Source organism: Chrysemys picta, chromosome 1 (genome assembly GCF_011386835.1).
Source record: "Chrysemys picta bellii isolate R12L10 chromosome 1, ASM1138683v2, whole genome shotgun sequence".
Lineage (NCBI taxonomy): Eukaryota > Metazoa > Chordata > Testudines > Emydidae > Chrysemys > Chrysemys picta.
The window spans coordinates 353,780,518-353,801,647 of record NC_088791.1 but is presented as its reverse complement, the minus strand read 5'-3'; the positions used below and the strand labels follow the sequence as shown (position 1 = coordinate 353,801,647).

General features: G+C 47.5%; 1 protein-coding gene across 1 annotated transcript; it reads left to right on the top strand.

The window, feature by feature from the left end:
- Positions 1–12,037: 12,037 nt before the first annotated feature.
- Positions 12,038–13,003, top strand: LOC101940181 (olfactory receptor 52B2-like). Its single transcript, XM_005290039.3, has one exon. It carries the CDS (start codon positions 12,038–12,040, stop codon positions 13,001–13,003), a length of 966 nt encoding a protein of 321 aa, XP_005290096.3.
- The last annotated feature ends 8,127 nt before the right edge of the window (positions 13,004–21,130 follow it).

The following is a 21,130-nucleotide window of genomic DNA, read 5'->3' as shown; positions in this document are numbered from 1 at the left end:
GGCAGAATTTTAGCAGAGGGGAATGTAAGGGGACTGTTGGCCCCTCAGTAAAACTTAGTGAGGATTTTTGATTGGCCCTCTCTCAGTACCTAAATGAATGGCCGATGGGAAACCAGGCCCCTGAGAGTGACAGACCCCAGGGGCAATGGGGAGAGTCCAACACTCCCAGTCAGCCTGATTGACAGCACAGGAAGGCCAATGAGGAGGTCAGGAGGGTCCCATCCACCGTGTAAGCTGGGGATGCCTGGGCCAGAGCGGGCCAAGCTAAGGAGAAAACAGAATCCTGGGCTGAGCTGGGAGCAGAGCCAGGCCAGGCAGAGCCGGTGCGGTCAGAGAAACATCCCAGGGAGAAGGTCCATGCTGGGAGCAGCCACAGCAGCCAGAGAAACAGCCCAGAGAGCCGAGTTGGACGTTTTTGTAGTTAATAAATGTGTTTGTTTATTCTACCTGAAGGAGTGCGTTTGGTTTGAAGTGTGTCAGGGACTCCCTTTGGGATAGCAATCCTGGTACATATCAATTATTTTGTTAAACAGATGAACTCATATAATCTTGCAGTGTCCAGCGTGCATAATTGGATAATGCAAGAGGGAGGTTCCTGGGGTTGGGTCTGGGACTGCAGATATTGGCTAGTGTCTTTCGGTTGCACAATGCAAGCAGCACCTGTACAAAAGTGCTCACTCATGTAGCTGGGAGCAGATTACGTGCCAGAGGCTGTGCTGGTACAGACCTGGAGTGGGGGTTCTCACAGCAAAGCGGGGTAAGGGTGGCTCCCAGAGTCGAGGATTGGAGAGCCCTAGCGATCACCAGTCCAGATAATACCAGGGGAACATCACTATAGTATGTCACAATGAGTTTTGCCGTAAATCACCACTCCTGTATTACACACGGTGCTTGTGAGAACTTATAATAAAATAAGACTGTTTAATTAAGAAGAAAGGAGAGATAACTAGAAACGAGAGAGCTCTTTCATTGCGGGTCGATTCCATGATTTCAGAGAACATTTCATCTTGTGTCCTTTTTTTTCACCGCCTTATCTGAGATAACCTTCGGGACGGAGGAGGGAGGCTTGAAAAATTTGCAGCTGGGGAAAAAGGGAGGGAAGTATTTAAAAAGATACATTTTACAGAACAATGCTTATACTCTTTACTGTGAACAACACTATTCACATTATATAGCACATGTGATTTCGGTAGAAGGTCGCATTTTGCATCTTAATATTGAGTGCCTGTGGCTTTGGTGTTAGAGATCACAGACACAGGTCCGGGCAACAGATTTCGGCTTGCATGCGGCCATGGTAAGCCACTGTCTTTCGGCTTCTGCAACCTTCCTAAAAACAGCGCCCTCCTTTCCCACATACCAAGCAAAGGTCATTGAGTGCTGCGGTTTTCCTGTTAACGTACAGCAGCAGAATCCAAACTAACCCCCCCATCCAATTCTCTGGGATGATTGCTTTATCCCTCCCCCCACCATCTGGCTGGTATCAGGGAAGATCCCTGCTGTCCAGAGTGGTCAAAATGGTGCACTGTGGGATAGCTCCTGGAGGCCAATAGCATCGAATTGCGGCCACACTAACCCTAATTTGAAATGGCAATGTTGATTTCAGCGCTACTCCCCTCGTTGGGGAGGAGTACAGAAATCGAATTTAAGAGCCCTTTATTTCATAGTAAAGGGCTTCGTTGTGTGGACGGTGCAGGGTTAATTCGATTTAACACTGCTAAATTCGACGTAAACTCATAGTGTAGACCAGGCCTAACACAGGGAGCTGGCCCATTGCTGGCTTCACATCCCCATTATTCTCAGATTCATTATTTTCAGGGCCAGAAGGCACCATTGTGCTCATCCAATCTGATTCCCTGCACCTCAGAGGCTGGAGACCTGCCCCCAAATAATTCCCAGAGCAGAAGATTTAGAAAAATATCCCGTCTTGATTGAACAATGGTCAGTGATAGAGAATCCACCACAACCCTTGTAAATTGTTCCAATGGTTAATTCCCCTCGCTGTTAGAAATCTCCCCTTTATTTCCAGTCTGAATGTCTCTAGCTTCCACTTCCAGCATTGGAAAGTGTGAAACTTTTCTCTGCTAGGGAGCAGAGCCCATTGTTAAATGTTTGTTCCCTGTGTAGATACTTACACACTGTGAACAGACTTAACTTTCTCTTTGTTAAACTAAACCGATTGTTCTCTTTGAGCCTGTCACTATTAGGCAGGGTTTCTAATCCTTTACTCATTCCCATGGCTCTTCTTTGAGCCCTCTCCAATGGATCAGGATCTTTCTGGGGTCTGCCCATTTTGGGGAGCAGGGAGGTAGGGGCTGCTCACAAAGATGTCATTGGTGATGTCACAGTCAGACCAGCTGGCGGGGAGTAGAGAAGTAGGGGCTGGTATTCATGATTTGGGCCTGGATTCTGGAAATACGCCGGGCAGGGGGAGGTCAGTTCCCTTCTTCTGCTTCCCCACCCGTAGATCTGTGATCACAATAGCAAGAACAAGATTAAGAATATTACCACAGTGAAGGAAAGCCAGCCCCCCTGCACTCCGGCTCTCCTCGGCCGTCCCTGAGCCTCACTAAGCATGGCTGAGAGCGGAGAGATCACCCTCGTCTGCTAGTGATCGCCGCCAACTCCCACATCATCCGAGTCATTGTGAAAACCCCCAGGGTGAAGGAGGCGTTTGTGAGGAAGCCGGGAAGGCCCTGCACCTCGACTCTGCCGTCAGCCGTGACTCTCAGCCAACCTGTAAAACAGAAGGTTTATTTGTCGAAGGAACAGAATGTAGAACAGAACTTGTTAGTGCAAAAATCAGTGACTTTCAGCAAAGTCCATCTTGGGCGACCCTGGGCTGGACACCCCGGACTCCCCTCTCTCCGAGTGCCCCACAGGAGACTGCCCAGCTTCCAGAGCCCCGACGTCTGACATGCCTGTTGCTCCTCCTCCTGTTCTTTGTCTTGCTTCCCGGGCAAAGTGTCACCTGGTTGCATCCCCCTGTAATGGTTTGGATCACAGAGACCTCCTTGCGACTGTCACCTGGGACTCCAGAACCCTGCCTTGTTGAGCCAGATATGCCAGCCTGCTGCAACTCAGACCCAGGTCTAGGCCACCCCCCCAAAGCTGCAGACTTTAACCAAAAACAGCTCAGCAGATTACCTCTCTAGCACCCTGACACCCATTTCCCAATGGCATCCAAACCCCAAATACATCTGTTTTACTCTGTATAAAGCTTATACAGGATAAACTCATAAAATGTCCACCCTCTATAACACTGATAGAGAGATATGCACAGCTGTTTGCTCCCCAAGTCTTGTCACTAAAAGCTGTGTAGTGTGGACAAGGCCTTATTCTCCTAATTTTAGACACAGAAATAATACATGCAAACAAATAGGATGAACACACTCAGTAGATGATAAGCTTTGTAATGATACCTTACAAGAGACCTTTTGCATAAAGCATATTCCAGTTACATCATATTTATATTTATAAGTGTATTTTCATAAAGCATATGGAGAGTGCAACATCACACCCCCTCTTTGGTCTCAGGTGACGGAGGGCAACGGCCATCTCTTACGTGCAGGCAGCTGGAGCCGCCTCACCTCGCCCAGAGGGCCTCTCTAAAAGTCACAGGTGCGTACTAGCGCCAAAGGGCCCTGTAGACTGATGTTCAAGACCTGTGGTCCCTGACACTCAGACAGTAATGGAGACAGAGTCAAACAGGCCGATGGCAGCCTTCTCTCCTGGCGCCCTTTACTATTGCTTCCAGTCAAGTCAAGACTGAGAAGACAAATTCTCTGACTCTGCCCCTCACAGACAGAAGCAATCAGGACAGCCCACCGGACCCGGAATCCGTAGGGGACATTACCCAGTGATAATCCTAGACATGTAGGACTGGAAGGGACCTCAACGGGTCATCTAGTCCAGGCCCCTACACTCAAAGCAAAGAGTTTCCAAAGTGGCTGCTGATTTAAAGGGTTTCAGGATGGGACGCCAGGGCACCGGAATGAGGGAGACCAAGGGCCTTGGCTCCATCACTTTTAAAAGTGGGAGGGCTAAGTCCTCCCAATGTTTACCAGCCAGAAGGGTGAGTGACGGTGAAGGGGGCAGAGGGGAGTGAACGGCGGCTCGGGGAGAAGGGGTGGGATGGGGCCTAAGGGGAAGGGGCCGTGTCAGGGTGGGGCCTCGGGGGAGGGGCGGTGCAGGCAGCGGCTTGGGGTTGAGGGGTGAGGTGGGTTTTCAGGGGCAGAGGCAGGGCAAGTCAGGGCCTTGGGGAAAGGGGCAGTGCGGGGGGGCAGGCCACAGTTCAGGCACTGGTGGCCCCCCACACTTTTTGGAGCTTCTGCCCCTCCTGTTTGGATGCTGAGCTTCAGTCATTCAGGATCTGGCTTTTCACAGCCTCTGAGCACCCGCAACTCCAGTGGCAGAGCGTGGGAGATGCGAGAGCTCAGCACCTCTTGAAATCTTGGCTGAGGTGTGTCCCAGGTTGGGGGCTGCAGCAGGTCAACTCTGCACCATGGTAGACGAACATGGGAACCACCAGATTGGATCAGAGCTGGGTCCATCTAGCCCAGTAGCCCATGGCCAGCACCAGATGCTTCAGAAGAAGCTGTGAAAATCTCTCATGAGGGGGATATGGGATAATCTTCCCCTCACAGCCTGCGTCCCATCCTTATCCCTAACAGAGATTGGCTTCAACCCTGAGCCCTGGGGGTCACTCTCCCTTCCAAAATGTGTGTTGTCATTAGGTCTGGTAACTCTGGGTATTTTTGATACCCAGATAAATGTCCAATCCCTTTATGAATCTTGCTAAAGTTTTGGCCTCAACAAAATCCTGCAGCGGTGAGTTCCACAGTGTGATTACTTGTTTTGTGGGAAAGTAGTTCCTTGTATTGGTTTTTATTTGCCACCTTTTACTTTCCTTGCATGTCTCTTGTTCCTGTGTAATGAGGTAGAGCAGCTCCTGATTTCCCCTCTCTCTACCACCTACCATCTTACACATACACATAGAGCGAGACAAGGGGTGGGGGAGGTGATATATTTTATTGGGCCAACTTCTGTTCGGGAGAGCGACAAGCTATCGAACTACATGGAGCAGATATTCAGGTCTGAGAAAGGTACTCGGGATGTCCCTACTAAATACAAGGTGGAACAGATAGTTTAGTGTGAGTAGTTTGCACCTGTTCAAAGGGACCATTCAAGGTGAACAGGCCGACAGAAGTTGGTCCAGTAAAAGATATTCCCTCCCCCCTGCCTTGTCTTTCTAATATCCTGGGACTGACGGAGCTACAACGACATGGCACACACACATATATGTTTTCAGGATGGTTGCACTAAGTGACACTAAAGGCTGTCTGTAAAAATGACTGTGATGGTTCTCACGGCTCCCAGGACTGTGAGTCAACCTGTTACCCCCTGACTCCAGGGTCCAATTTTTCGTAAGAACGTCCCCGCACCAGGAGATGTCCCCGCACCAGGAGATGTCTCCTCTGTGAAAGGATCCAGATGGCCGCTCCCCACTCTGTGTTATCATGAGACAGTCTTTTGTTTCTGTTCATATTCAGGGTAATCCTGTCTGTTGTAATGTTCCTTCATTGTTTGCAGTTGTCTAGAATGGTTTTCCATTGATAATCTTGGGCTGGAGCAAGGGTGGAGAACTGAGCCTGGCATTACATCCCTGGCTAACTAGGGTGGGGTGACGACGCCCTCCTGGAATGGCCATCACCACACTATGACCTGGTGACTAACTTCTACTCCAAGTCATTAAAGCTCACTATCAATATCAATATGTTACTTGTTAACTATTACCCAGACATGCGTTTTGCAATAGTTGTGAAGCTTGGCAAGTTACGAGCTTTCTGCACACACCTCACATGCTACTTTTTATCGGTAAATATTCCATAAGCCTTGTGTGTGGTGTAGTGAGTTTGTCAGGACTGAGATGTGAGCTGTTTGCAAGGAAGAGGGAACTCTTTGCTGGGGCCCTCAGTGTCACAAGGACCTTTGTAAATAACATACAAAAGTAGAAATGATCAGATCAAACAGGTGAGAGGAGGAAAGGGTTAATTCTCTGCTGCTCTTCACCACCTGAGCCAGTCTCAGAGGCAGGTCCCAGGGGCTCTGTGCTGGCTCTGAGCTCCCCCGGGGATTCCCAGGGCAGCAGTATAAATCTCCCTGTACCTCAGCCCTGGCCAGTGCAGATTCCCCGCCGCCTGCAGCTCCCCGACCCGGTCACAGGCAGAGATTCCTCCTCCCCAGCTGGGGCCGGAGCCTGGTGAGTCGTTTGCATGGAATGAATCTGTAAAGGGGCGAATGGAAAGACATGAAACCTGTGCAATGTTTGAGCTGGGGTTGGATAGAATGGGGGTGCGTAACTCTGAGTGCAGGGGCAGGACGGGAGCCGGGGCATTGAGATAACACTCCTGTGACTGCGCTGAGGTTCCGTGTTAGGAAGAAGTCGCTGGGTTACCCTAATCCACTTCCATGGATGTCACTGGGGTCTTGCTGTTGACCTCATTGGGCCCTGGACTGGGCCATTCTTGGTTACATGACTGTTCAGAGTAAATCTACTCAGGCCCTGTAATATTCTACACCCCAAATTCCGAGGTCTTCACTCAGGCAACACTTCCATTAATGTCATAAGGGCTCCAGGACTGGGTCTGTTCCGGTTGTCAGAAATTAGCTGGTTTCAAGTTGCATAGCTGTGAATGTCCGAACTGTAGGACCCAGGAGCAGCCTTTGATACCGATGTTCCAGCTTCTTAGGGTGACGAGATCTCCCTACTCTGAATACAGGACACCTGGTGAAATTACCCATATTCAAGCGAGTTCCACCGCAATCAATCAGAACTATACAGTACAAGTGTTCAAATTAACAACAAGTTGACTGAGCCCCTGTTAAAAACAACTACGGCATAGTTGGATTCTTTTTAACTACCTTCTTCTCTTTAAGGCTTTAGGGTTCACACAGGGAGGGGTGACACACACAGCCCTCCCCTCCCCACACACAGACGGGGAGAGCTCACACACACACACACACACACTCCTGTACACCTCTCTCACACAGGAGGGTTACCGACCAACCGACCTGACCCTCTCTCTCTGACACACTATGCCCTTCATGCCTGCCTGGGACCCTGGGATGGACCTGCCTCTTCTGCTACCTTGTGCCGTGTCTTTGCAAGGCAACCTGTGGGTGGGAGGGGGATGCAAGGTCACATACCACCTCCCCCCCAGATTTCTGCCAGGGTCACACCAGAATGTGTGCAGCAGCAGCCTTTCAGCACAGAGCGGGAGGGAAGGGACAGGAGCTGCTTCCAGTTGCAGGGGAGTAGGAGGGACGGGGAAGGGATAAGAGCATAAGATCGGCCAGATTGGCTCAGACCAAAGGTCCATCCAGCCCAGTATCCTGTCTACCGACAGTGGCCACTGCCAGGTGCCCCAGAAGGAATGAACAGAACAGGGAATCAGCATGTGATCCATCCCCTGTCACCTAATCGCAGCATCTGGCAAACAGAGGCTAGGGACACCATTCCTGTCCATCCTGGCTAATAGCCATTGATGGTCCTATCCTCCATGAATGTATCTAGTTCTTTTTTTAGCCCTGTTATAGTCTTGGCCTTCACAACATCTTCTGGCAATGAGTTCCACAGGTTGACTGTGGCTTGTGCAAAGAAATACTTCCTCTTTTTTGTTTTTAACCTGCTTCCTATTCATTTCAATTGGTGACCCCTAGATCTTTTGTTATAAAAGGAGTAAATAACACTTCCTTATTTACTTTCTCCACACCAGTCATGATTTTATAAACCTCTATTATATCCCGCCTTGTCATCTCTCTTCCAAGCTGAAAAGTTCCAGTCTTATCAATCTCTCCTGATATGGCAGCCGTTCCATAACACTAATCATTTTGTTGCCCTTTTCTGTACCTTTTCCAATTCCAAGATATCAATTTTTGAGATGGGGTGACCACATCTGCATGCAGTATTCAAGACGGGGCGTACCATAGATTTATATAGAGGCAATATGACATTTTCTGTCTTGCTATCTATCCCTTTCTTAATGATTCCCAACATTCTGTTCACTTTTTGGACTGCCATTACATACTGAGTGGATGTTTTCAGAGAACTATCCAGAATGATGTCAAGATCTCTTTCTTGAGTGGTAACAGCTAATTTAGACCCCATCATTCTATATGTATAGTTGGGATTATGTTTTCCAATGTGCATTACTTTGCATTTATCAATATTGAATTTCATCTGCCATTTTCTTGTCCAGTCACACAGTTTTGAGAAATCCTTCTGTAGCTCTTCGCCCTCTGCTGGGACTTAACTATCTTGAGAAGTTTTGTATCATCTGCAAATTTTGCCACTTCACTGTTTACCCCTTTTTCCAAATCATGTATGAATATCTTGAATAGGACTGGGCCCCATACAGATCCCTGGGGGACACCACTATTTACCTCTCTCCATTCTGAAAACTGTCCATTTATTCCTACCCTTTGTTTCCTATCTTTTAACCAGTTACCAATCCATGAGAGGACCTTCCCTCTTATCTCATGACAGCTTACTTTGCTTAAGAGACTCTTGTGTGAGAACTTGTCAAAGGCTTTCGGAAAACCCAAGTACACTCTATCCACTGGATCCCTTTTGTCCACATGCTCGTTGAGCCCCTCAAATAATTCTAGCAGATTGGTGAGGCATGATTTCCCTTTAGAAAAAACATGTTGACTCTTTCCAACAAATTATGTTCATCTCTGTGTCTGACAATTTTGTTCTTTACTATAATTTCAACCAGTTTGCCAGGTACTGAAGTCAGACTTACTGGCCTGTAATTGCCGGGGTCATCGCTAGAGCCCTTTTTAAAAATTCTCATCACATTAGCTATCCTCTAGTCATTTGCTGCAGAAGGTGATTTAATTGGTAGGTTACAGACTACAGTTAGTAGTTCTGCAATTTCACATTTGAGTTCCTTCAGAACTCTTGGGTGAATCCCATCTGTCCCTGGGGACTTATTACTGTTTAGTTTATCAATTTGTTCCAAAACCTCCTCTAATGACACCTCAATCTGGGACAGTTCCTCAGATTCCTCACCTTAAATGAATGGCTCAGGTTGGGAATCTCCCTCACATTCTCAGCTGTGAAGATAACCTGGCTCGTGTCTTTGCAGAGCGCGTCTCTTCTCTTCTCCCCTCCCCTCAACCCCCCGCCCCCCGGCGTTCCCTTTGCTGGAAGCAGCTTGTCCCTTCCTGCCCGCACAGTATCAAAAGGCATCTAAACCTCCGGGCTGCTGCTGACCACCCGACGTAACCCAGCAGTCTCCTGTCCCCAGGCTACAATGTGGGCAGGAAGGGGTTAAGCCCTAAGGCTGCATTGTGCGCCAGGGCCCAGGGAAGCTGACTGCAGGGGCTTCAGCGAAGCTGGCCAGAGAGGTGGCTTGGCAGGGGAGGGTGTCTGGGGGACAGAGCAGCCCAGCACCCCCAGGGGAAGGATCCAGGCTGGGGGGGTGAAGATGGTGCTAAGCCCCTGCCCTGGGAGCTGCTGTGAAACCTGCAGGTTCGGGGCATGAACAGGCTGGAAATCGCTTCCCCTGCCCCCGCCACTCCAGAGCTTAGCTGAGGGGCAGAGAGGCTTCCCCAGGCCAGCGCTGTGCGGGGCTTTGGCACATGCAGGTCTCAGCACCTCCTGGCCAGCGCCCCGGGCCAGAGGGTCTGGGGCTTTCCCGGGGCGCCGGCCCAGCCAGAGGCAGCGGGGGAAGGAAGGAGCCTGCCAGCCAGGCTGCTGGTGAACTGAGTGCTCTGACGAGGGCTGGTTCTCCGCACAGCGCTGGGAGCGGGACGTGCCCCGCTGGGGGGGACATGGAGGAGCAGTGCGGCTGGTTGGGGAGGGCAAAGGGGCAAAGCAGGGAGAGGACAGCGAGAGGAGGAGCATGTAAAGGGCTGACGGGTGGGCAGCAGAGGTGACACGTAACCATGGCCTGGTGCCTGCCCACACTCACCGGCCACTGCAGGTCACAGTGCGCAGCCAGTGATGGTGGGACACGGGACAGGAGGTGGGGCCCTGATGATCAAGAGCCGGCACATAGGGTGGGCTCAGCTGAGGGAGCAGCAGGGGGAACAGTCGGACCCGTATGCTGCATCTTTGCCCTGCCACCATCCTTCCACACCCACCCCCATCGTTGGGCCTAGACTCCCCCACTCACCGTTGGTAGGCGGGCATCTGGGAAGGAGGGATCTGACCAGCATCAACACCTGCTAGTACGGATGCGGGGAGATTAAAAATATCGGACAAGTTACCTGTTTGAAGAAAAAGTTGGGACACCTGCACGAGGGCTTAAATACAGGACTGCCCCTTTAAAAATGGGATGTTTGGTCCCCCTCCACCTACTGCAGCTGTAGTTCTCTGGAGCAGAGCTACCAGCTCGGCTAGGCTTAAAATACTGCGTCAGCGCAGCTGCACCGCTGTGGTGCGTTACTGGAGACGCTCTGCACTGATGGCAGAGAGCTCCCCAGGCAGAGTAGTTAATCCTCCTCCCCAAGAGGCGGTAGCTTTGTCTACACAGGACGTCAGGTCGGTGTATCTATGTCGCTCACGGGTGTGGATTTTTCACAACCCAGAGCAACGTAGTTATCCCGATATAGGTCTGTAGTGTAGACCAGAGCTTAATTGAGATTGTCCCACATATTTAGGACCAAATCCTGAAAACACTTGCAACTTTACTCAGGTGAGCATTTTCATGAAATCAGTGGGAGTTACTTGTGAATGAATTTATTCGTGTGCTTGAGTGTTGGTTGGGTCAAGGCCTCAGAGCCAGTAGGATCCAGCGGGGGGATTGTGACTGAAAGAGGTTCTCTTCTCACATCATTACTAACTGGGAGTGACTGCGCAGTAGTGAGTGTGAAACCAGTGTAAGGGCCAGAAGAACCAGTCGTGTAGCTGCTTTAACTCACTTTCACAGTCACTGCTTGAGCCCTGAGAGGGACTGTAGCAAACGTGCGGAGGAGACATTCTGCTGTGGACAGCAACACCAGGACGGCACGCCCTGCTTCACCTGGGGCCAGAACCATCCAAACCATCTTCCCTCTTCTGGAATGGAGATATTATGTCAGAGGGGCAGTACGTAACTTATTGTGGGTCACCAGTGTGGTAAAATGTTCGGCTGCGTGTGTGTGTGTTCTCTCTGTGTCCTGTCCCAGCTCTGAACAGACAGTTGGCATAGCAGACCTCGAGTGAACCACACAATGACCACAAGATCCGTTAAGGTATGAAGGCATCCAGCCAGGTTTATTGTCGATGAAGCAGGGTACTAGTATCCTGAAGACTATAGACGAACACTAATACATGTATGCCAGTAATAATGAACCAGCCCAGTGAACAGTGGGACTTTCCGTTCCTCCCTAGGCTAGACAGAGAAACTCACTTTCAGGCTCCATTTTATACATCAATACAAACAAGTTACATACTGACCCTCTAAAGCAGTTAATTGACACCCTCTGACGTAGCCGGTTACCACCCATCACCTCGTACACCTCTATCCATCACACTGTCAACCTGACCATATCTTTAGGATGGGTAACCATTTTCCTGTTATCTTTAGGGAATGTGCTGATATCAAGGTGTTCTGATACAACCCTTCTGAAATTGTGTTTGCGTGAGTGCTCTGTGCCCAGCACCTCGTAGAAATGTGTGGTTTTGAAATATCAGTCCTGTGTTTGCCAGATTCTGTGAGCAGGGCCTGCCTCTAACTACCAGACTAATTTTGCTTTATATCAACAAGACTTTGACTGTTACTTTAGCCCAGGCCTCAGGCCTCATGCTAGGCCTCTAATACAAGGGCTTATGTCACAGGGTGTCTTCCTACTACAGTTCCGCAGTATGAGAGTGTTTCTGGATTTACGGTCACACACGACAGGCAGTTGTCACACAGTGAAGTTTTTGATGGTATCTATGATTCTCTCAACAAATGCATTCCAGTCCTAGCTGACACTACAGTTCTCACTGATTTTCTCTTTTGCTGTGAGTTACAGGAAAATGAATAGAAGATCCAAGTGACAGTACATGATGCCAGCTGACAATCAGACTGTTTTTGACCCTGTTAGTTACATCCTGATCGGCATCCCGGGTACGGAGGAGTCTCATTTCTGGCTTGCCATCCCCTTCTGTCTGATTTACGTTGCATCACTTTTTGGGAACTCTCTCCTACTATTCATCATACTAACAGAACGAAGCCTCCATGAGCCCATGTATCTATTAGTGTCCATGCTGGCCGTTGCTGATCTGCTGTTATCTACCACTACGGTGCCCAAGATGCTGGCTGTATTCTGGTTTAGAGCGGGACAAATTTCTTTTGCTGCCTGCCTGACCCAGATGTTTTTCATCCATGTCAGTTTTATTGCCGAGTCGGCCATCCTGCTGGCCATGGCGTTTGATCGGTACGTTGCCATCTGCGATCCCCTGAGATACACCATCATGCTAACCAAGTCTGTGATTGTGAAGATGGGGCTGGCAGTTGTCACAAGAAGTTTCTGTATCATTTTTCCTCTCATCTTTCTCATGAAGCAGCTGAAGTTCTGCAGAACCAACCTCCTGCCTCACGCCTATTGTGAGCATATGATCCTAGCCCGGGTGGCCTGCAATGACATCACAGTCCACGTCTGGTATGGTGTAGCTGTGGCTATTTTAGTAATTTGTTTAGATATTGTGCTCATTGCTGTATCATATGGTTTTATCCTCAGGGCTGTCTTCCTGCTCCCCTCCAAGGAAGCCCGGCTCAAGGCTCTCCGCACCTGCGGCTCCCATGTCTGTGTCATACTGATGTTCTATGTGCCGGCTGTTTTCTCCTCTTTACCACACCATTTTGGGTACATCATCCCACGTTATATTTTCAACCTACTGGCCAACCTCTATGTTCTCATTCCCCCCATGTTAAACCCCATCGTTTATGGGGTGACAACGAAAGAGATCCTGAAACGGGTGATCAATGTGTTTTATCGATGCTGCAGCAGAAGCTCCCTGCTGAGCTAAAGGAGGCAACAGAAAATGCTTTGGGAGTTGGAAATTAAAGCCAGGTTTTCATTGGAACTCTAGGGGTGTTTTTACTATGTACTTACACTGTGTAAGCTCAAAAGCTGGTCTTTCTCGCCAACAGAATTTGGGTCCAATGAAAGCTAATTACTCCCCCACTTTGTCTGTCTAGTATCCTGGGATTGACATGTGTGTATCTCCTGTCTGACAAGCTGCATCTGAGCTGGACTCTTAATGGCAACAGAAAGCAGCAGGCAAGGGGGCCATGCCACATGCCAGTGGGAAGTGCACTGGGCTGCAAATTGAGAGACACGGTCTCTAGTCTTGGTTCTGCCACCAACCTGCTGTGTCACCTTGGGTTACTTTCTTTCCTTTTCAAACTCCTAAATCCTTCTCAGGGTCACTGCTTTGCCGGCCTCAGTCCCCCATTCCGTAGCAAAGGCCTGCGTCCCATGGACCTTGTGTTTTGCTGACTTATGACACATTTTGCATGGATGAGCCCGGCTTCCCCAGGCTGATCTCGCACTCTTCCCTACACTCGTGGCTTGTGGGGGTGGCAGGGTGGGAGAGAGATCGGGGGGTGCTGTGGCCTGGTGCATTGGGCGAGGGGCTCATTTACACATACTCTTCAGTCCTCCCGACTGTGGGAGAGAGAGGGAGAATAGAATCATGTGTGTGCGATTAGCTGTGTCTTACTCTGTGCTAAAGGAATGTTTTGACGCTGAGGATAACATGATGACTCCTTCTGGGGCTTGGAGGCTTGTTTGACCTTCTGCTAACGTCACACAACATCAAGCAGAAATGCAGTGGGAATCTTTTTTCCCTTTATACTCACCTTCCATTCCTGCAGCTGTTGAGAAGAAATGTCTCATAAGAACATAAGAACGGTATATACTGGGTCAGGCCAAAGGTCCACCTAGCCCAGTGCCCCGTTTTCCGATAGTGGCCAGTGCCAGGTGATTCACGGGGGTGAACATGTTATCGAAATATCGGGTCCACTTAGCTGAGAGCCAATAACAGCCAGACAGGGATAAGGAAGAGTTGCTTTATTCTGCAGAAGAAAGGAGAGCTTTGCACCTTAGTACAAAAACTCTGTCTTACACACATTTTACAGATTTTTTATACACATTCAGACAAAGGTCCTTGCAGTGTTAACACTTGATTGGTGGTTGTCAGACCCGTGCTTTTGCTATCTGGTCAGTGAAAACCGGCTTGGGACCAGCTCCAACTACCGTAAGGCCTTGAAGGGAAGACAGTTGAAAAGTTCAGGCTACTGTGTACTTGAAGTGTCTGCTTCCCCCTAATGGCCCTGGTTGACATAAAGGCTGCTCTGTTAAGGGGGGGTCACTAATAACTTTTACAAACAGAACAGGACAATCATCAAGTGATCCATCCCCTCTCGTCCCATCGTGGATTCTGGCGGTCAGAGGTTTTGGGACACCAGCAGCATGGGCTTGCACCCCCAATCATCTCAGCTTATAGCCATTGATGGACCTATCCTCCATTAATTTATCTAATTCTTTTTTTAATCCTTTGGCCATCACAACATCCCCTGGCAATGAGTTCCACAGGTTAGCTCTGTGCTCCATGAAAAAAATACTTTCTCTTGTATTTATTAAATATACTGCCTATTTATTTCATCAGGTAACCCTTGGATTTTGCATTGTGTGCATAAGTAAATAACATTTCTCTATTCACTTTCTCCACAACAGCCATGATTTTATAGACCTCTGTCATATCCTCCCTTTGTTGTCTCTTTTCTAAGCTGAACAATCCAAGTCTTTTTAGTCTCTCCTCAAATGGAAGCCATTCTATACCCTTAATCATGTTTATTACCCTTCTCTGACCCTTTCCAAATTATACTATGTCCTTTTTGAGGTGGGGCTATGAGAAGTGGACACACTATTGAAGGTGTGGGCGTACCGTGGATTTATATAGTGGCAGTATAACATTTTCTATCCATTTCTTAATGGTTCTTAACAATCTATTAGCCCTTTTGACGACTGCTGTTCATGGAGCAGAAGTTTTCAAAGAACTACCCATGATGATTCCGCAATCTCTTTCTTGGGTGGTATCAGCTAATTTAAACCCCATCCTTATATATGTGTAGTTAGGATGATTTTTTCCAGTGTGCATCATTTTGCACTTATCAATGCTGAATTTCATCATCCATTTCATTGCCCAGTCATCCAGTTTTTTGAGATCCCTTTGTAACTTTTCTCAGTCAACTTTGGATTTAACTATCTTGAATAATTTTGTATCCTTGCAAACTTTGCCACTTCACTGTTCACTCCCTTTTCCGGATCATTAAGGAATGTGTTGAACAGCACTGGTCCCAGTACAGATCCATGAGGGACCCCACTGTTTACCTTACTCTATTGTGAAAACGGACCATTAATCCCTACCCTTTGTTTAGAAGATTAGGGTTGGAAGGGACCTCAGGAGGTCATCTAATCCAATCACGTGCTCAAAGCAGGACTAACCCCAACTAAATCATCCCAGCCAGGTTTTTGTCAAACCGGGCCTTAAAAAACTCTAAGGATAGAGATTTTACCACCTCCCCAGGTATCCCATTCCAGTGCTTCACCTCCCTCCTAGTGAAATATTTTTCCTAATATCCAACCTAGACCTCTCCCATGGCAACTTGAGACCATTGCTCCTTGTCCTGTCATCTGCCACCACTGAGAACAGCCTAGGTCCAATGTCTTTGGAACCCTCTTTCAGGTAATTGAAGGCTGCTATCAAACCAGCCTCTCCTCATAAATCATGTGCCCCAGCCCCCTAATCATTTCTGTTGCTCTCCGCTGGACTCTCTCCAATTTGTCCACATCTCTTCTGTAGTGGGAGGCCCAAAATTGGATCCCTTACTCCAGATGTGCCCTTACTAGTGCCAAATAGAGGGGAATAATCACTTCCCTCGATCTGCTAGCAATGCTCCTACTAAAGCAGCCCAATATGCCATTAGCCTTCTTGGAAACAAGTGCACACTGCTGACTCATATCCAGCTTCTCATCCATGGTAATCCCCAGGTCCTTTTCTGCAGAACTGCTGCTTAGCCAGTCTGTCCCCAGCCTGTAGCGTTCATGGGATTCTTCCATCCTATGTGCACGACTCTGCACTTGTCCTTGCTGAACCTCATCAGATTTCTTTTGGCCCAATCCTCTAATTTGTCTAGGTCACTCTGGACCCTACTCCTCCACCGTATCTACCTCTCCCCCCAGCTTAGTGCTATCTGCAAACTTGCTGTGGGTGCAATCCATCCCATGATCCAGATCATTAATGAAGATGTTAAACAAAACCAGCCCCAGGACAGACACCTGAGGCACTCCGCTTGATACCAGCTGCCAACTAGACATTGATCCGTTGATCACAACCCATTGAGCCCAATGATCTAGCCAGCATTATATCCACCTTGTAGTCCATTCATCCAATCCATACTTTTTTAACTTGCTGGGTAGAATACTGTGGGAGACCGTATCAAAAGCTTTGCTAAAGTCAAGATATCTGAAGCCACTAGCCGTCACCTACAGCCCCCAAATAAACCTCACCAGAGCATCATCAAGGATCTACAACCTATCCTGAAGGACGATCCCTTATTCTCACAGACCTTGGGAGACAGGCCAGTCCTCGCTTACAGAGAGCCCCCCAACATGAAACAAATATTCTCCAGCAACTACACACCACACAACAAAAACACTAATGCAAGAACCAAACCCTGCAACAAACCCCGGTGCCAGCTCTGTCTGCATAACTATTCAAGGGACACCATCATAGGACCTAACCACATCAGCCAAACCATCAGGGGTTGTTCACCTGCACATCTACCAATGTGATATATACCATCATGTGCAAGCAATGCCCCTCTGCCATGTACATTGGCCAAACCGGACAATCTCTATGCAAAAGAATAAATGGACACAAATCTGACAACAGGAATTACAACATTCAAAAACCAGCAGGAGAACACTTCAGCCTCCCTGGTCATTCAATAACGGACTTAAAAGTGGCAATTCTTCAACAAAAAAAACGTCAAAAACAGACTCCAATGTGAAACTGCAGAACTGGAATTAATTTGCTAACTGGACACCATCAAATTAGGCCTAAGTAAAGACTGGCAATGGATTGTCTGACGTTTCAATCTATGTGATTTTATGAAAGTATGCTGATGAGTGTGAATATAATGTAACTAAAATATGCTTCATGCAAAAGGTCTCTTGTACAAAGCTTATAATCTACTGAGTGTGTTCATCCTATTTGTATAAATGTATCATTCTTGTATCTGAAACTAGAAATATGAGAGATAACTCTGAGGTCTTATTGTAGTTATGCAAAGTGTGGGCCATTAATGGTGATTTGGAATCTTAATGTCTCCCATTAACCAGGACAATTGATTGTAGATGGCTCTGTTACTTGTAAGTCTTCCTGTATACATGTGTCCTGGCAAGTGGGCAATGAAGTCTTACAGTGACATGTGATCATGTCATCTAAACTGGAATCCATCTTTAACCTGGTGCTTTTCCATTGAGCAGGAGGGGTGGGAACCCAGAGAGCGACAAAGGATCCCTTCCTTATGCAAAAGATATATAAGTGAGTGGAACAGAACAAAGGGGGCTGCAGTCATGAGAAATCCCCTAGCTACCGTCTGAGCTGTAACAAGGACGGTACCAGGGGAAAGGATAGTTCCCAGACTAGGAAGGCATCCAGTCTGTGATAGAAGCTTACTGAAACATCTCTGAATGTGAGATTTTATCTGTATTTAATTTTCTTACTGTATTAGGCATAGACTTGCGTGTTTTATTTTAAGTTGCTTGGTAATTCACTTTGTTCTGCCTGTTACTAATTGGAACCACTTAAATCCTACTTTCTGTATTTAATAAAATCACTTTTTACTTATTAATTAACCCAGAGTATGTATTAATACGGGGGGGGGGGGGGCGGCAAATAGCTGTGCATATCTCTCTAACAGTTTTCAGAGTAACAGCCGTGTTAGTCTGTATCCGCAAAAAGAAGAACAGGAGTACTTGTGGCACCTTAGAGACTAACAAAGTTTTTAGAGCATAAGCTTTCGTGGACTACAGCCCACTTCTTCGGATGCATATAGAATGGAACATATATTGAGGAGATATATATACACACATACAGAGAGCATAAACAGGTGGGAATTGTCTTACCAACTCTGAGAGGCCAATTAATTAAGAGAAATAAAACTTTTGAAGTGATAATCAAGCTAGCCCAGTACAGACAGTTTGATAAGAAGTGTGAGAGTACTTACAAGGGGAGATAGAGTCAATGTTTGTAATGGCTCAGCCATTCCCAGTCCTTATTCAAACCGGAGTTGATTGTGTCTAGTTTGCATATCAATTCTAGCTCAGCAGTCTCTCTTTGGAGTCTGTTTTTGAAGTTTTTCTGTTGTAATATAGCCACCCGCAGGTCTGTCACTGAATGACCAGACAGGTTAAAGTGTTCTCCCACAGGTTTTTGAGTATTTTGATTCCTGATGTCAGATTTGTGTCCATTAATTCTTTTGCGTAGAGACTGTCTGGTTTGGCCAATGTACATGGCAGAGGGGCATTGCTGGCACATGATGGCATATATCACATTGGTAGATGTGCAGGTGAATGAGCCCCTGATGGTATGGCTGATGTGATTAGGTCCTATGATGATGTCACTTGAATAGATATGTGGACAGAGTTGGCATCGGGCTTTGTTACAAGGATAGGTTCCTGGGTTAGTGGTTTTGTTCAGTGATGTGTGGTTGCTGGTGAGTATTTGCTTTAGGTTGGGGGGTTGTCTGTAAGCGAGGACAGGTCTGTCTCCCAAGATCTGTGAGAGTAAAGGATCATCTTTCAGGATAGGTTGTAGATCTCTGATGATGCGCTGGAGAGGTTTTAGTTGGGGGCTGAAGGTGACAGCTAGTGGTGTTCTGTTATTTTCTTTGTTGGGCCTGTCTTGTAGGAGGTGACTTCTGGGTACTCATCTGGCTCTGTTAATCTGTTTTTTCACTTCAGCAGGTGGGTATTGTAGTTTTAAGAATGCTTGATAGAGATCTTGTAGGTGCTTGTCTCTATCCGAGGGATTGGAGCAAATGCGGTTATATCTTAGAGCTTGGCTGTAGACAATGGATCGTGTGGTGTGTCCTGGATGGAAGCTGGAGGCATGTAGGTAAGTGTAGCGGTCAGTAGGTTTCCGGTATAGGGTGGTATTGATGTGACCATCGCTTATTAGCACAGTAGTGTCCAGGAAATGGACCGCTTGTGTGGATTGATCTAGGCTGAGGTTGATGGTGGGATGGAAATTATTGAAATCATGGTGAAATTCCTCAAGGGCTTCTTTTCCATGGGTCCAGATAATGAAGATGTCATCAATGTAGCGCAAGTAGAGTAGGGGCGTTAGGGGACGAGAGCTAAGGAAGCGTTGTTCTAAGTCAGCCATAAAGGCAAACAATTTATGAGTAAAACGGATTTATTTGGGGTTTGGACCCCATTGGGAGTTGAGCATCTGAGTGTTAAAGACAGGAACACTTCTTAACCTGCTTTCAATTAAGCCTGAAGCTGTTAAGAGATGTTGTTCAGACCTGGGTCTGGGCTCGCAGCAGGCTAGTGGGTCTGGCTCAAACCAGGCAGGGCACTGAAGTCCCTAGCTGGGAAGGCAGGGAAAGCAGGGGCAGAAGTAGTCTTGGCACATCAGTTGGCAGTTTCCAAGGGGGTTTCTGTGATCCAACCCATCACAGATGGGTCATTACAAAACCTAATTTTACCTTACTAATTTCCCCCTACGGTTACTCACATCTTCTTGTCAACTGTTTGAAATGGGCCACTCTCATTACCACTACGAAACTGATTTTTCCTCCCTTGGTATTCTACTGATAATTAAATTGTCTCATTAGACTGACCCCCCACCTGGTCAGGCAACTCCCATTCTTTTATATGCTGTGTATAAATATACCTGCTACTGTATTTTCCACTCCATGCATCTGATGAAGTGGGTTCTAGCCCATGAAAGCTTATGTCCAAATAAATTAGTTAATCTCTAAGGTGTAACAAGGACTCCTCGTTGTTTTTGCTGATACAGACTAACACGGCTTCCCCTCTGAAAGATATATCTCACCCACCACTTTCCCCAAATCCACAGAGCCAGTTATCTCATTATAGAAGGCAATCAGGTTGGTCAGGCTATGCCCCCGGTCTCTCACAATGCTTTGCTATTGACCAGCAGGAACCCCTGCCCCCCAGGTGTTATCACTCAGCACAACTGCATGTGGAGCTCCACACCCAGCTAGATTGAATAAATGCTTCCAGAGCCACTCATGAATCACACAGGGAAAGGGACCAGACAGATCCCCCCACCTCCCAGCACTGTACCTCAGGAATATACTGTCTTGTACTGCTCAAGATGAGCAGTGCAAATTTATTAATTGGTTCACCACTTCATCAATGGAAAGTGGACAGTTTTGCCACACACTTCATACAAACTCAATGGTAAAGATAAACAGTAAAACAAATGTATTGACTACAAAAAATAGATTTTAAGTAATATTAAGTGATAGGCAAAAAGTCAGATTGGTTACCAAAATAAAATAAAATATAAGCACACTGTCTAAATTCTCAACCCTATTAGACTGGGCAACACCTAGATTAAGCAGTTTTTCTCACCCCACTGGATATCGCAGTTCATAATACACAGATCATAGAACCACACAATCATAGAATATTAGGGTTGGAAGAGACCTCAGGAGGTCATCTAGTCCAACCCCCTGCTCAAAGCAGGACTAACCTCAACTAAATCATCCCAGCCAGGGCTTTGTCAAGCCAGACCCTAAAAACTTCTAAGAAGGAGATTCCACCACCTCCCTGGGTAACCCATTCCACTGATTCACCACGCTCCTAATGAAATAGTGTTTCCTAATATCCAACCTACATCTCTCCTACTGTGACTAGGGACCATTGTTACTTATTCTGTCATCTGGAACCACTGAGAACAGTCTAGATCCATCCTCTGTGGAATCCCCTTTCAGGTAGTTGAAGGCTGCTAGCAAATCCCCCCTCATTCTTCTCTTATGCAGACTAAATAATCCCAGTTCCCTCAGCCTGCCCTCATAAGTAATGTGCTGCAGCCCCCTAATCATTT

What these genes read in the sequence shown, in the direction of transcription:
- LOC101940181 (XM_005290039.3), top strand. Translation starts at nt 12,038, where the DNA reads ATGATGCCAGCTGACAATCAGACTGTTTTTGACCCTGTTAGTTACATC.